Source organism: Sebastes fasciatus, chromosome 15 (assembly GCF_043250625.1).
Source record: "Sebastes fasciatus isolate fSebFas1 chromosome 15, fSebFas1.pri, whole genome shotgun sequence".
NCBI classification, from domain to species: Eukaryota; Metazoa; Chordata; class Actinopteri; order Perciformes; family Sebastidae; genus Sebastes; species Sebastes fasciatus.
This window is the reverse complement of record NC_133809.1, coordinates 19,299,305-19,312,755: the sequence shown is the minus strand read 5'-3', so window position 1 is coordinate 19,312,755 and position 13,451 is coordinate 19,299,305. Positions and strand designations below refer to the sequence as shown.

At 44.3% G+C, this 13,451-nt stretch overlaps 1 protein-coding gene across 1 annotated transcript; it reads left to right on the top strand.

The window, feature by feature from the left end:
* Positions 1–710: 710 nt before the first annotated feature.
* On the top strand, positions 711–9,054 carry thbs1a (thrombospondin 1a). Its single transcript, XM_074609751.1, has 22 exons — positions 711–900; positions 999–1,083; positions 1,360–1,919; positions 2,045–2,123; positions 2,239–2,328; positions 2,428–2,537; positions 2,864–2,989; positions 3,438–3,534; positions 3,618–3,791; positions 3,888–4,064; positions 4,147–4,320; positions 4,404–4,684; positions 4,768–4,986; positions 5,097–5,204; positions 5,598–5,757; positions 5,843–5,961; positions 6,295–6,529; positions 6,645–6,872; positions 6,958–7,229; positions 7,318–7,415; positions 7,520–7,659; positions 7,759–9,054. Exons 2-22 carry the CDS (start codon positions 1,020–1,022, stop codon positions 7,764–7,766), a joined length of 3,519 nt encoding a protein of 1,172 aa, XP_074465852.1. The 5' UTR covers positions 711–900; positions 999–1,019; the 3' UTR covers positions 7,767–9,054.
* Positions 9,055–13,451: the final 4,397 nt, after the last annotated feature.

Genomic DNA, 13,451 nt, shown 5'->3' with positions numbered 1-13,451 from the left:
CTGTATTGTATATATTTAGTATTTTTTACTCAATAAATACTTTTCACTCTTAAAAACAAGCTTGGTGTAGACAGGCATATGTCATACATTCCTTGGACTATTTTTATACTTTATAGGTTTAAAGACAGCCAGAGACCAGTATCCTCCCAGTTCAGCTCTCATTCTAAGACCAGTTCATTTATTACTCAATGAGTCCCCTGGTGGCCAGACTGGGAATAGCACAATGAAAGGCACACCATGAACCAGTAGCTGAAGAAATAGCTTTCTGCTGTATGTCATAAATAGGAGCTGGAATTAATACATGACTGTGGAATTTGATTTAATGTTTTATATGACTTTTAAATCCACTCATTACTGGTTTTGTATTTCCAGTCAGCTGAAATAATTGGCCAACTCACTTTTGATCATATTCTTATTATTTATTTATTATTTATAAAATGACAGCTTAATAAAATTAAGACTATTAGACGAATCATTAAAGTTTAATTTGACCGGAAACCGGCCCAGTCTTGGCTCTGGAGTGTGTATGAAATATTTGTCCGGTGATGGAAACCCAGTTCAGGAATGCATTTTTTCCCCTCAGTGTGTACGTCTCTCGGATGTTCCTCTGACTGGCTGTGAGGTAAGAAAACAAGTCCGTCCCTCTCTGCTGCTGCTGCCGCCCCATTGGTCCAGCAGGGACCTCAGGAATGTCCTCAAACTGTTTAAATAGCACTTGTATCAGCAGGATAAATTCAGTAGAATAAGTCTAAGCACCGGAATAAACCCCGGACAGAAGCTCAGAGAGACTTTGCAACTATATCTACCCAAAGAGCTTCTACAGGAGCTAAAGGAAGAGAAACAGGATAAACAAAAGGACTTTCTTCTTATCTATTTTCAGCAGGAATTCTCACTTTAAAGGTTTGTAAACTATTTTCATTACCATCATTATTTATTTATGACAAATTGTAGCCTAGATGTGTCCCGTGACGTTGTGTTTGTTATTCTTGTTGCAATAGGGACCACTTTGAGGTTTCAACATGATGCTGTGTGGCATCTTTTTGCTGTTGATGCTTTGGAGCTGTGAAGGCGCAAGATTGGCAGGTGAGACTGGAAAACCTTTTTTTTTAATATATGTATATATATTTTTTTACCTGTAAAAGTATTTCCATATTTAAAGTAATCATTTCTACAGGTGATACTCACTATAATATTTTAATAATATCCTATAATAATAGTTATATTCCTATAATATTTTGTTGTTGTAAAGTCCTTCAGTAAATATATTATTACTTTGTTTATGTTTTTTATGCATTTTCATGCACACTGTCATTATGAGAGAGAAAACTGAACAATGCCTTTTCTTTTCTTTGACCGCAGAGAGCCGGGATGATAACAGTGTGTATGACTTATTTGATCTGGCCCGGGTAAACAAGAGACGCAACGGAGTGAGTTTGGTCAAAGGTGCAGATCCCTACAGCCCTGCCTACAAGGTCCTCGACGCAGACCTGATCCCCCCAGTCCCCGACAGCTCCCTCAGGGACCTCCTCGACTCCATCCAGGCCGAGAGGGGCTTCCTCCTCCTTGTCAACCTGAAGCAGTTCAAGAAAAGCAGGGGCAGCATCTTGACCATCGAGAAGAACGATGGATCCGGGCCCGTTTTTGAGATCATCTCCAACGGCAAGGCGAACACCCTGGATGTGGTCTACTCCACCATGAACCAGCAGCATTTGGTGTCCATCGAGGATGCTGATCTGGCCACTGGACACTGGAAGAACATCACGCTGTTCGTTCAGGACGACCGCGTGCAGCTTTTTGTCGGCTGCGAGGAGATCAATGTGTCAGAGATGGATTTGCCGATCTCCAAAGTGCTGACCCAGGAGGTGGCACACATTGCCAGGCTCAGGATTGGAAAGGGAGCTGTGAGGGACAAATTCATGGTAAGTTCAACTGTGATTTAGCTCAGCAGATTATTGTCTAATGATGAAAATAATATGTTGTGCTCACAGAATATCTGATGTAAGAAAATAAAGTGTCTCTTAACTGGAATTTATTTTTCCCTCAGGGAGTGCTTCAAAATGTGCGCTTTGTCTTTGGGACCACTCTTGATGCCGTACTGAGAAATAAGGGATGCCAGAGTGGAGGTAAGTCTGAAAAATAAATCTAATATATCAGTTGTCCTTAACTGTGTGAATCTTACTCAGCTGTGCTCCAGTCAAGAGAAATTAATTTGTCTTCTCTCCTCTTTCCCCCCTGCAGCTACCTTAACTGATGTCATGACCCTGGACAACCCAGTCAACAACTCCAGCCCTGCCATTAGGACTGATTACACCGGCCACAAAGTCAAAGGTGAGACCTCCCCTCCCCAAAGTGTGTCTCTGCTCTACTGATCAGTTGTAAGATTTAAGAATTAAAGTAATTTATTGGACTCTTCTCTCCTGCCTTCAGATCTGCAGACTGTCTGCGGCTTCTCTTGCGAGGACATCGCCAGCATGTTTAAGGAGCTCAAGGGACTCGGCGTGGTCGTCAAACAGCTGTCGCAAGAGCTCCGCAAAGTGGTAAGCTCCAAGGGCCATCTGGGTCTGCTCTTCGTCATCACTCTGCTCTTTTCCACTCGTCTCCGTCTTCACCTCCACTAACGCATTCCCAGTGCGTAGCCACTTGTCGCCGTAATGGCAGCCCCCCGGCCAAGTCCTTAATGAGACCCATGTGAATACACAAATATGTTTGGCTGTCGGTTGCGTTTGCACTGCTCCGCTAGAGTCAAGCAATGTCTTAATCACGGTGTCGGTCAATGATTCATTTGTATTGGAACTTTGGCAAAGGGAAAGTTTTCCGTCCTCCATCCTCAGCAACTTTCTCTTTCTCTCTCTTTTTCCTCCAGACTGTGGACAACGCACTGCTGAGAAATCAAACCAACATCTACAGTGGAAGCTGCATCCACAACGGCATTACGCACAACAACAAAGATGAATGGACCGTGGACGGCTGCACTGAGTGCACCTGCCAGGTACGTGTCATCACACCTGCTGGAATGCAACCTTTAAACAAGCCAGGAATCAGCTGAGGAAAGGTTTCCTGTAGCCCCGCTGTAATGAAGTGATAATAGTGTTTATGTTAGCACCTTTCCTGTATAACGGCACCGCTTCTGTCTGAAAGCCATCAGCACTTCTTCTCCACTCGCAACAAAGCAGCATGGGGTCTTTTTTCCCCACCGGTAACACCTAGTGAAGGTTGTTCATGTGTTGTGTAATTAGGTAGGTGTTAGTGGGACAGTGTCAGTGAGGATTATGTTTTCTACCAACACAGCAGGAGTGTCATGTTCGTTGTAAAGATCACTCCGTTTTGAAATGTAGCAATTAGGCTTGGAACAGCACCAGCAAAGCCTGTTTTTTTCTGTAGCCAGTCAACCAGTCAGCTCATTATTCTTGTATTAATTCAACTGTTCCTCTATCCAGAACTCTGCTACCCTGTGTCGCAAAATCTCCTGCCCTCTGATCCCATGCGCTAACGCCACCGTGCCCGACGGAGAGTGCTGCCCTCGCTGTGGACCAGGTAAGCTTCTTTTTTAGCAGATTTTCTTTATTTCCTTCTTGATATCTTTTCCCCGAGCTAACTTTATGTCTTGGCCTCTACAGCGATCAACTATACAGAGGATGGTTGGTCCCCCTGGTCTGACTGGACCCATTGTTCGGTGACTTGCGGCAGGGGCATCCAGCAGCGCGGACGCTCCTGCGACCGCATCAACAGCAACTGTGAGGGCACTTCTGTCCAGACCCGTGACTGCTACCCCCAGGAATGTGACAAACGCTGTAAGTCACTCAGCGCTCTTAACGCAGCCATTGTGATAATAAATATTCTCCGATTGAGAGTGTGGTGAATTAATTGTGCATATGCGTTGTTCACAGTCAGGCAGGATGGCGGTTGGAGCCACTGGTCACCCTGGTCTTCGTGCTCTGTGACCTGTGGTGAGGGGGACATCACCCGGATACGCCTCTGCAACTCTCCCACACCCCAGATGGGTGGCAGAGACTGCCAGGGAGATGGACGTCAAACGGAAATCTGCCAAATGTCACCCTGTCCTAGTGAGTTGAATTTCAGTAGCAAAGTATGTTAGAGTGTCTGAATACAAGGAAACATACTGACGGTTTTTATGATACTTTTTAGTCAATGGAGGTTGGGGACCTTGGTCACCGTGGGACACCTGCAGTGTTACCTGTGATGGAGGAGTCCAGACCCGCAAACGTCTCTGCTCTGACCCCATCCCCAAATATGGAGGAAAGGACTGCGTTGGTGATGCTTCTGTATCTCAAAGGTGCAACAAACAGACCTGCCCTGTTGGTAAGCATTTAAGATAAAGCAAATATTAAAGAAATAAGTCATTATTCACAACAGATTAAAGCATCAATTCTTTTTCTCTACAGATGGTTGTATCTCCAGCCCATGCTTCCCCGGCGCAAAGTGCAACAGCTTCCCCGACGGCTCTTTCAGGTGCGGCAAGTGTCCACTTGGCTACTCTGGGAACGGCGTCGCCTGCAAAGACGTCGACGAGTGTAAACTGGTCCCCGATGCTTGCCACACACATAACGGAGTCCACCGCTGTGAGAACACCGCGCCCGGCTACAACTGCCTGCCCTGCCCCGGTCGTTTCTCCGGTCCTCAGCCCTTTGGAAGAGGACTGGAACAGGCAACTTCTAAAAAACAGGTTTGAGTTATTACTTGCTCACTGTGCATGTGGCTAGAAGGTTAGCTGTTTGCATTTTTTTAATTCTCTGTAATCTTCTTTAGGTTTGCAAACCCCGCAACCCTTGCCAAGACGGTAGCCACGACTGCCATAAGAATGCAAACTGCATCTACTTGGGCGTTTACTCCGAGTCCATGTTCCGCTGCGAGTGCAGGCCAGGGTACGCCGGGAACGGTCGTATTTGCGGAGAGGACAGCGACCTGGACGGATGGCCCAACACTGACCTGCGTTGTGTGGAGAACGCCACCTACCACTGCAAGAAGGTAGCCAGACCTCAAATGGACAGAAATACAGTAGAAAAGGCTATTTTTACCCATCTACACTCTATTATTGTGATGATTGCAACCTTAACCGCTCCTTTGTTCCTTTACAGGATAACTGCCCCAACCTTCCCAACTCTGGCCAGGAAGATCACGACAAAGATGGCCTGGGTGATGAATGTGACCATGATGATGACAATGATGGGATCCCCGATGATAGGGTGAGTCATCACGGCAGTTTATTTCAGCCCCAAAGTGTGCTCTCCTCAGAGACCAGACATAGCAATCAGCAGCAGCCCTCCTTCCTCTGGGCAGCAGGAATGTAAAGTCTCTATGTTTTTGTGCTTTCACCAGAGAGTGGAAAACATGTAGCATAGGATAAAGCCAGGATTGAGGACGAGGTGGCTTGTTGCCCATAATTCTTAGTGTGGATTTGGAAAGTTGGGCAAGAAAAATGCTGTGGTGAAAAATTACCAGCTTGCTTTGCAGTGGAATATCACATTCCAGCGAAAAAACAAGCCATGAAAAGCAGAGTTTTGTTCCTATAAATATAATTTCTTTGAGTAATGACCCATTTTAGTAACTGTACTTTTGATATTTCTCTATGAATGTAGGACAACTGCCCAAAAGTGTACAACCCTGCCCAGTATGACGCAGACAGAGATGATGTTGGCGACAGCTGTGACAACTGTGTGTTTGAGGCCAACACTGACCAAACCGACACTGACAACAACGGAGAGGGTGATGCCTGCGCTGTTGACATTGATGGCGATGGTGAGTGGTTATCTTTCACGCCTTTCTTTAGCCGTAAAAAGCATTTCCACAAAAGGCTAAGATATGTATGTTTTCGACTCTACAGGCATCTTGAACGAGAACGACAACTGCCCATATGTTTACAACGTGGACCAGAGAGACACCGACAGGGATGGTGTGGGAGATCATTGTGACAACTGCCCTCTGGAGCACAACCCTGATCAGGTAACGTCACATCTTTCCGTCTCAAGCCATCCTGGGTATGATAGATCAATATGTCATGTAACTGTCTAGAAGTTGCTGCTTTAATGAAACAGATGAATGTGACAGCTTTGAGGAAAAATGAGTGCAATGTAATTTTGCTGAGGCGCAAAGACACTGGACACTTGTCTGAAAGGACATTGCTTGCATACCTGAAAACAAGGGGCTACATTTAAATCAGTAGCACCTCTCATATCGAGGCGGGTGGGAAAAAATGGGAGTTATTTGAAGTGAGGACAAGAGTCTTATAGTGCGAGTGGGAACATCTCATCATAAAGGAATTCTGTTCCCCTACAGTTCGACTCTGACTCAGATCTCGTAGGAGACAAGTGCGACAACAACCAGGACATTGACGAGGACGGCCACCAGAACAACTTGGACAACTGCCCCTACATAGCCAACGCCAACCAGGCCGACCACGACAAGGACGGCAAGGGTGACGCCTGCGACCATGACGATGACAACGACGGCATTCCTGACGAGAAAGACAACTGCAGGCTGGCATTTAACCCTGATCAGCTGGACTCTGATGGTGAGTCAGTCTCTCAGTGTTGTGTCATACATATGTGGTCTTTTGAAACATTGGTACCAGTTTTGTAGCTCCTTGTCTAATCTTTGTGATTTCCATGTTTGTGTTTTCCTCTCAGGTGATGGCCGTGGTGATATATGCAAAGACGATTTTGACCAAGACAATGTTCTGGACATCTATGACGTGTGCCCGGAGAACTTCGACATCAGCGAAACAGACTTCCGCAGGTTCCAGATGGTTCCTCTGGACCCCAAGGGCACCTCCCAGATCGACCCCAACTGGGTGGTCCGCCATCAGGGCAAGGAGCTGGTGCAGACCGTCAACTGCGATCCCGGCATTGCTGTTGGTACGTAACACACAGACAGACATCTCGCTGCGTCGACATAAAGTGGTAGCGAACCATTTCTAAACCATCTCTTATCTTGATTCAGGTTACGACGAGTTCAGCGCGGTGGATTTCAGTGGAACCTTCTTTATCAACACTGACAGAGATGACGACTACGCCGGGTTCGTGTTCGGCTACCAGTCCAGCTCGCGCTTCTACACGGTGATGTGGAAACAGATCACGCAGACCTACTGGTCCCACACGCCCACAAGAGCTCAAGGCTACTCTGGCCTGTCGATCAAAGTGGTCAACTCCACCACCGGACCTGGCGAGCATCTGAGGAACGCCCTGTGGCACACCGGAGACACCGCAGGACAGGTGAGAGCAGATTCACTGACTCAGGGTCCAAAGCATCATTCTAAACAATATTTGAAGCTTTTCTCATTTTAACCATCATCTTTTTCAGGTGCGCACCCTGTGGCACGACCCCAAGAACATTGGCTGGAAGGACTTCACTGCCTACAGATGGCATCTGACCCACAGACCCAAGTCTGGACTTATTAGGTGAGTTCAAAACCACGGAAACACGCCCTTTCATTCAATTACAAATCTGTGTAATTCATATTAAATATGGCAATGAGCTCATGTGATTGCGTTTTCTCTTTCAGAGTGGTCATGTACGAAGGCAAGAGAATTATGGCTGATTCTGGAAACATCTACGACAAGACGTACGCTGGTGGGCGACTGGGCTTGTACGTCTTCTCTCAGGAGATGGTTTACTTCTCAGATCTCAAATACGAATGCAGAGGTAAGGACAGGCTCGATATTGGCTTGATATTTCAGAAAGAATGGTTTCATCACATTAGAATTGATTTGTAACGTGTTTTCTTTCTTTTATTTCTTTCAGATACATAATTGGACCAATGCCAGAAGAACGTCCGTCAGTATGAATATAATATAATACAAGACCTGGAATCGATATCTATTTAACTGTTTTTCTTGTGAGAACTGCACATCGGAGGAATGACGAGCAAGTGAGGTAAAAACTGACCTCAGGACTTTAAGCCAAATGAAAGTTCAATGACGATTCTGCACCAAACTCAAATTGTGAGCGCAGCTCTGCTCAGAAGAAATTGGCCCTCTCGCTTTGTTCTGCATTGAATTGAAGGGGGCGGGGGGGTCCCGCATTTTATCGCTTTGCACACCTGAACTTTTGGCGGTTGGCGGTATTCCTCTGAGGATGAGGGACCAAAGGGAAGAGTGTTTTAAATTTTTTTTAAACATTATTTTTGAGCATTTATAGACATCTGCTGTGGACTCAAAGATGCTTGTTTCAGTATGAAGAAAGCAGTAGGAGAACTTTCTTAGGCCGGGGTGAATCTGCCCGTTTGAAGGAACTGTTGAGGGACCATGGACAGTATGGACTGACTGTTACTATCTGAGAGTGAATGTTGTTTGCGTGTTTGTGCATGTGTGCCACCCAACAAGCTTAGTTATGAAGACAACCATCAATTTTTCTTATTTTGATTTCTTTTAACAACCCCCCTCACCGCACACCCCACGCAGACCTGTACATATATATACGAGGTCTTGTGTTTAGCCTTTAGGCTTAGGGCTGGCCCACAACATTCATCTTCTCAGGAAAGAGCACTAGAAGAAACGAGGAGAGCACAAAATTCAGGACAGCACAGGGCCCCGGAGCAGGTGCACTGAACACTGCTTTGGTACAGTAATCATTAGCAAGCATTATGTCAATTCCTCTAATCTTTACTGAATGTGTCACGGGACGTAAACAGCTAGGGCCAGTCTATTTCCTGTCATGAGTAAAACCATTGTAAGTATGGCTGCTTGTATTTACTTATTCATCATAGAGGCTTTAATTCTCTGCGTCTTAAAATGTTTTCCGCAACCTATTCCAAGAGATAAATCATTCCATTTGACCGTAACAGTAAATATTTCAAAGATAGGCATCACTTACAGTATCTCTAAGTATTCTGCTTCTGCACAGTGTGCATGACTGGTGTGCCTGAGCTTGTGTGTCGGCCTACATTATTTCTGACAAGGGAGAATCAAAGGAAACCCTTCATGTACAAATATTACCTCATTAGTTCTTTTTGTATTGAGGCCAGCAATACACAAGAATCACTTGTCTTCGCAACAGAGTATAAATTGGTTGGCTTCTTTTTTCTTTTTTTTTTAGCAAGACTCCAGTATCATTTATATGCTGTATATAAGATATTTTTTGTAATGTTGTCTTATGTTGTGCTTTATATATGTATTTCCTGTGCATTTTGTTTTGATAAATTATTATGTTTGTTTTATGTCAAGGTTATTTCATTTGTGTAGATATATGCTATTTAAATAATTTATCTAGAAGCGTAGCCTCGTATGGAAGCGTTTCTGTCTGTATAAACTTATTTGCACACTGACACAAGGATGTCTTTGTTATTTTGGTTTTTGTATGTGTCTTTTTTTTTAATTATTAGTGAAGCTTTTCTATAAACTTTGTACTATAGTTTCTACCCAAAGTGCTGTTTATACTCCTACCTGGTATTTTGTAATGTCAAGTGAACAATAAACACTTTTAAAAAAAGCATAATGGTCGGTTGGTGTCTTTTTGGGGCAAACAAACAGTTAAATAGTCTCAAGACTTCTTTTCTCAATGATTTTTGGACTTCACATCTACTCTGATCGAGGTCTTCTCCCTAGAAAAGCAAAAGGAGCCGAGCCATGCTGAGTCAAGCAACTGGAATCCATTAGTCTGGTGAAGCCTTGGAGAAAGGGAGTATCCTTGGGAGTCAAACTCAAAATGAAGTATAACCCACTTACACAGCTCATCCATACAGATCTGCTTTCACATCACACAGGCATCACCTCACACCTTCAAACAATGAAACTCCACGTGAGGGATTCAGACATGAGGAATTTTACATTCTGAAGTGATAAATTCACTCTCTTTGGGGACGTAAACTTATGGCTGCGGTGCGCTCTTGCCAGCAAGAATGTGCATTGAAATTCCACAGTTTTTCATAAAAATGTCTCAATAAAACAAAGTGGATGACTGGGTCTACCCTGCACCGGTATATCACTGAATTCAGACTGCTAATTTAGATGTTTCACAGGGCCTGAAAGAGCTGTAATCTAAGGCACCAGTGTGGTTCGGGCCAGAAAAACCCAGACAGTCTCAGTGTGCCGCAGGTCTCTTTACATTAGAAGTGACCTCATTCTTACCACACTGAGCTCACTGTGTTTCCATTACCCCAAATGAGCGCCATATCTAACCCCACTCAAGATATATTGTGTCAACTACATGAATGGTGTTTGTAAAATGGACAAATATGTTACATGTGCTGCATGTGTATCTATGAAATGGTTATAAATGTATGGAATAAGTCTGATGTAGTGTTTGCGTGTGCTCTTTTGGACCTGTGCTGAGGTATCTGTCAAGACACTGGTTCCCAAAGTGGGGTCCAGGAGGTCCCCAGCAAAAATGGGAAATTTATGTTCACTATAACTCCATCCATAAGTAACAGGATGGCAGAATGTATGATTATTTTGATCTTGGGTTTCATACACTTTCTGTAATAACACATCTAAAAGCAAAAATCCTCCGCGGTCTAATTTGTGTCAGTTTAGGGGTCCTTGACGAACAAAAGTTTGGTGTTAAGATCCCTGGACAGATAGTGCTTCAGGTTTCTCGTTGGGATTTGACATTGGAGGCTCACCTGGCTGGCGTGTTTTCAGTCCAGAGGAATGTGAGATAATTCCTGCCGTTTAGCCGGGGTCAGAGTGTATGGGCGAGGTGAAGAGTGAGGCGAACAGGCCTGTAGGTGTCCAGTGCAGAGAGAGAGGAGAGGCAGGACCTCTGGGCTGAGATCAGCCAGGTGCAGGCTTGCTACTCACGCTGTGCAAGCAGGAGCTAATAGGAACTGTGTCAACAAATCTCCCAAACAAAACCAAAAGGCATCATTCGCAAAGCTGGCCATCTTTTGTCAGTTTGAATGAAAATTAAGTTGGAAAGAGGTCACACAGGGGTTCAGTTTCAGAGGATCCTACTAACCTGACTAATCACCTGTAGAGGCACGAATGAAAGGAATGCTAAAGTGGATCTGACTATCCTCCCTCTGTTCTAATTAACAGCCACATTACTAACAGAGACATATTTCATAGGAGAGGGCTTAAAGTTAATAGAATATAGTGTTCAGACTTCACCCCACAGATCAGTGTTTATGTGAGCAGTAGAACATTCTGCGGCCACCGTACCCGCTTATTAGATTTAATGGCAGCAATTTTCTGTTCTCATCTATGATACTTAGGTTAATACAAAGGGTGGCCCTGCTGCTCTGTTTCCTCATGCAGGGCCATAAACACAAATAAAAACAATGGGATGCAATCCAGCTGCTTATTGAAAACATGGAGACCAATTAGGATAAGGTCTTCAAGGTGGAAGTAACACATTACATTCACTCTCCTTTCTGTAACAAAGTCATTTTATTGTGTACTTTTTTGAGTATTTTTTAAAAATCTGTAATTTTACTTATACTTAAGTACTTTTTTATCACAAGTATAGTACTTTGCTACATTTTAAGTCACATCTGTAAATGATTTAAAACAAAAGTCACATGAAAAGTCCTGATAAACTGTGAAAATGGAAATCAGCAGCTATAGACATACAGTATTAAACCAAACACTCCATAGAATAGGCAAGCACCCAACTGGACTATGCACGCACTGTAATAAACCGGAAACTGTCAAGCATGTTCTTACAGAGTGCAACAAATATGACAAAGAAAGAAGGGAATTGCTATCAGGAGTAGATGATGGAAATATTAAAATGGGGAATCTGCTAGGAAAGACATCTAAGAAAGTACACAATCTTCTAATGAATTACTTAAGGGCAACAGGAATAATGGAGAGAATTGAATTGTTTGTATTATTATTATTATTATTATTATTGTTATTATTAATAATTATTATACATTTTAATTTTATTGTTATTGTTTATTTTTTATTTTTTATTTATTTTTATTTATTTATTTTTCCTGCCAATCTACTGCTCCACACTCCAGTCCAGTAGCTGGTTTGCCAACCAACAATAAACATCAAAGAAGAAGAAGAAGAAGAAGATCAACATCTGCAGGTGTGTCTGCGGCCGCAGGATGACGTCAGCTCTACGTCAGAGAGGTGACGCTCCGGAAATGATACGTCATAAATGTTTGCTGTTCACGGAGCGCAGAGTTCACGGGCCGAGGCGACTTCAAGTACAGTCAATTAAAGTATCAAATATGGGGTTGGTTAGCGTTATTGTACCTCTGCATAGTTAAAACATGTCTATGTCTAACGTTATCTATATTAATTACGGAGTTAATACGCTGTCCCTGGCTAGCACGCTAAGTGACAACAAGTGTTAGTGACCGGTAACTAGGGACCGGTAACTAGGGTCCGGTAACCAGGGCAACGCTGGGTCCGGCTAGCATTCAAAGCTAAATGCTAACATGCTCGTGGAGGAACTTCTACCTGCAGTGAGGCGTTTGTGACTTCCTGCTGTTTGAGACTGTTCATCCATGATGTAATGGTAGAGTCTCATTCAGCTCAAAACGTTTTGGATTTGAGGAGCACAGAGAGAGGCCGAGTGGACTGGTTCTACTGGGACAGAGAGGCTGAGTGGACTGGTTATACTGGGACAGAGAGGCTGAGTGTACTGGTTATACTGGGACCAGAGAAACAGAGTGGACTGGTTATAGTGGGACAGAGAGGCTGAGTGGACTGGTTATACTGGGACAGACACGCAGAGTGGACTGGTTTTACTGGGACAGAGAGGCTGAGTGTACTGGTTATACTGGGACACAGAGAGACAGAGTGGACTGGTTATAGTGGGACAGAGAGGCAGAGTGGGCTGGTTTTACTGGGACAGAGAGGCCGAGTGGACTGGTTATACTGGGACCAGAGAGGCAGAGTGGACTGGTTATACTGGGACCAGAGAGACAGTGTGGACTGGTTATACTGGGACCAGAGAGGCTGAGTGTACTGGTTATACTGGGACCAGAGAAACAGAGTGGACTGGTTATAGTGGGACAGAGAGGCTGAGTGGACTGGTTATACTGGGACAGACAGGCAGAGTGGACTGGTTTTACTGGGACAGAGAGGCCGAGTGGACTGGTTATACCGGGACCAGAGAGGCTGAGTGGACTGGTTATACAGGGACCAGAGAGGCTGAGTGGACTGGTTTTACTGGGACAGAGAGGCAGTGTGGACTGGTTATACTGGGACAGAGAGGCAGAGTGGACTGGTTTTACTGGGACAGAGAGGCAGAGTGGACTGGTTATGTTATGCTTTGAGGATGAAGGAGAAGAGGAGTTGAACCTGGAGCACATTGTGGAGGACCTCAGGACAAGACTGGCAGGGTGCCGTTCAGACAGGTGAGTACAACAACACAATGCTGAACTCTCCAGATGAGAACGTCAAAAAACACTTAGTTGCCTAGCAACTCCTTTGCTGTTATATGTGTGTTTTAGTTTATATTGTTTACGTGTCCATGATATCTGCTTTGGTGTTTTTTTTATTCTAATGTTAACTCAAAAAGAAGTTTGGTCGCCGTGG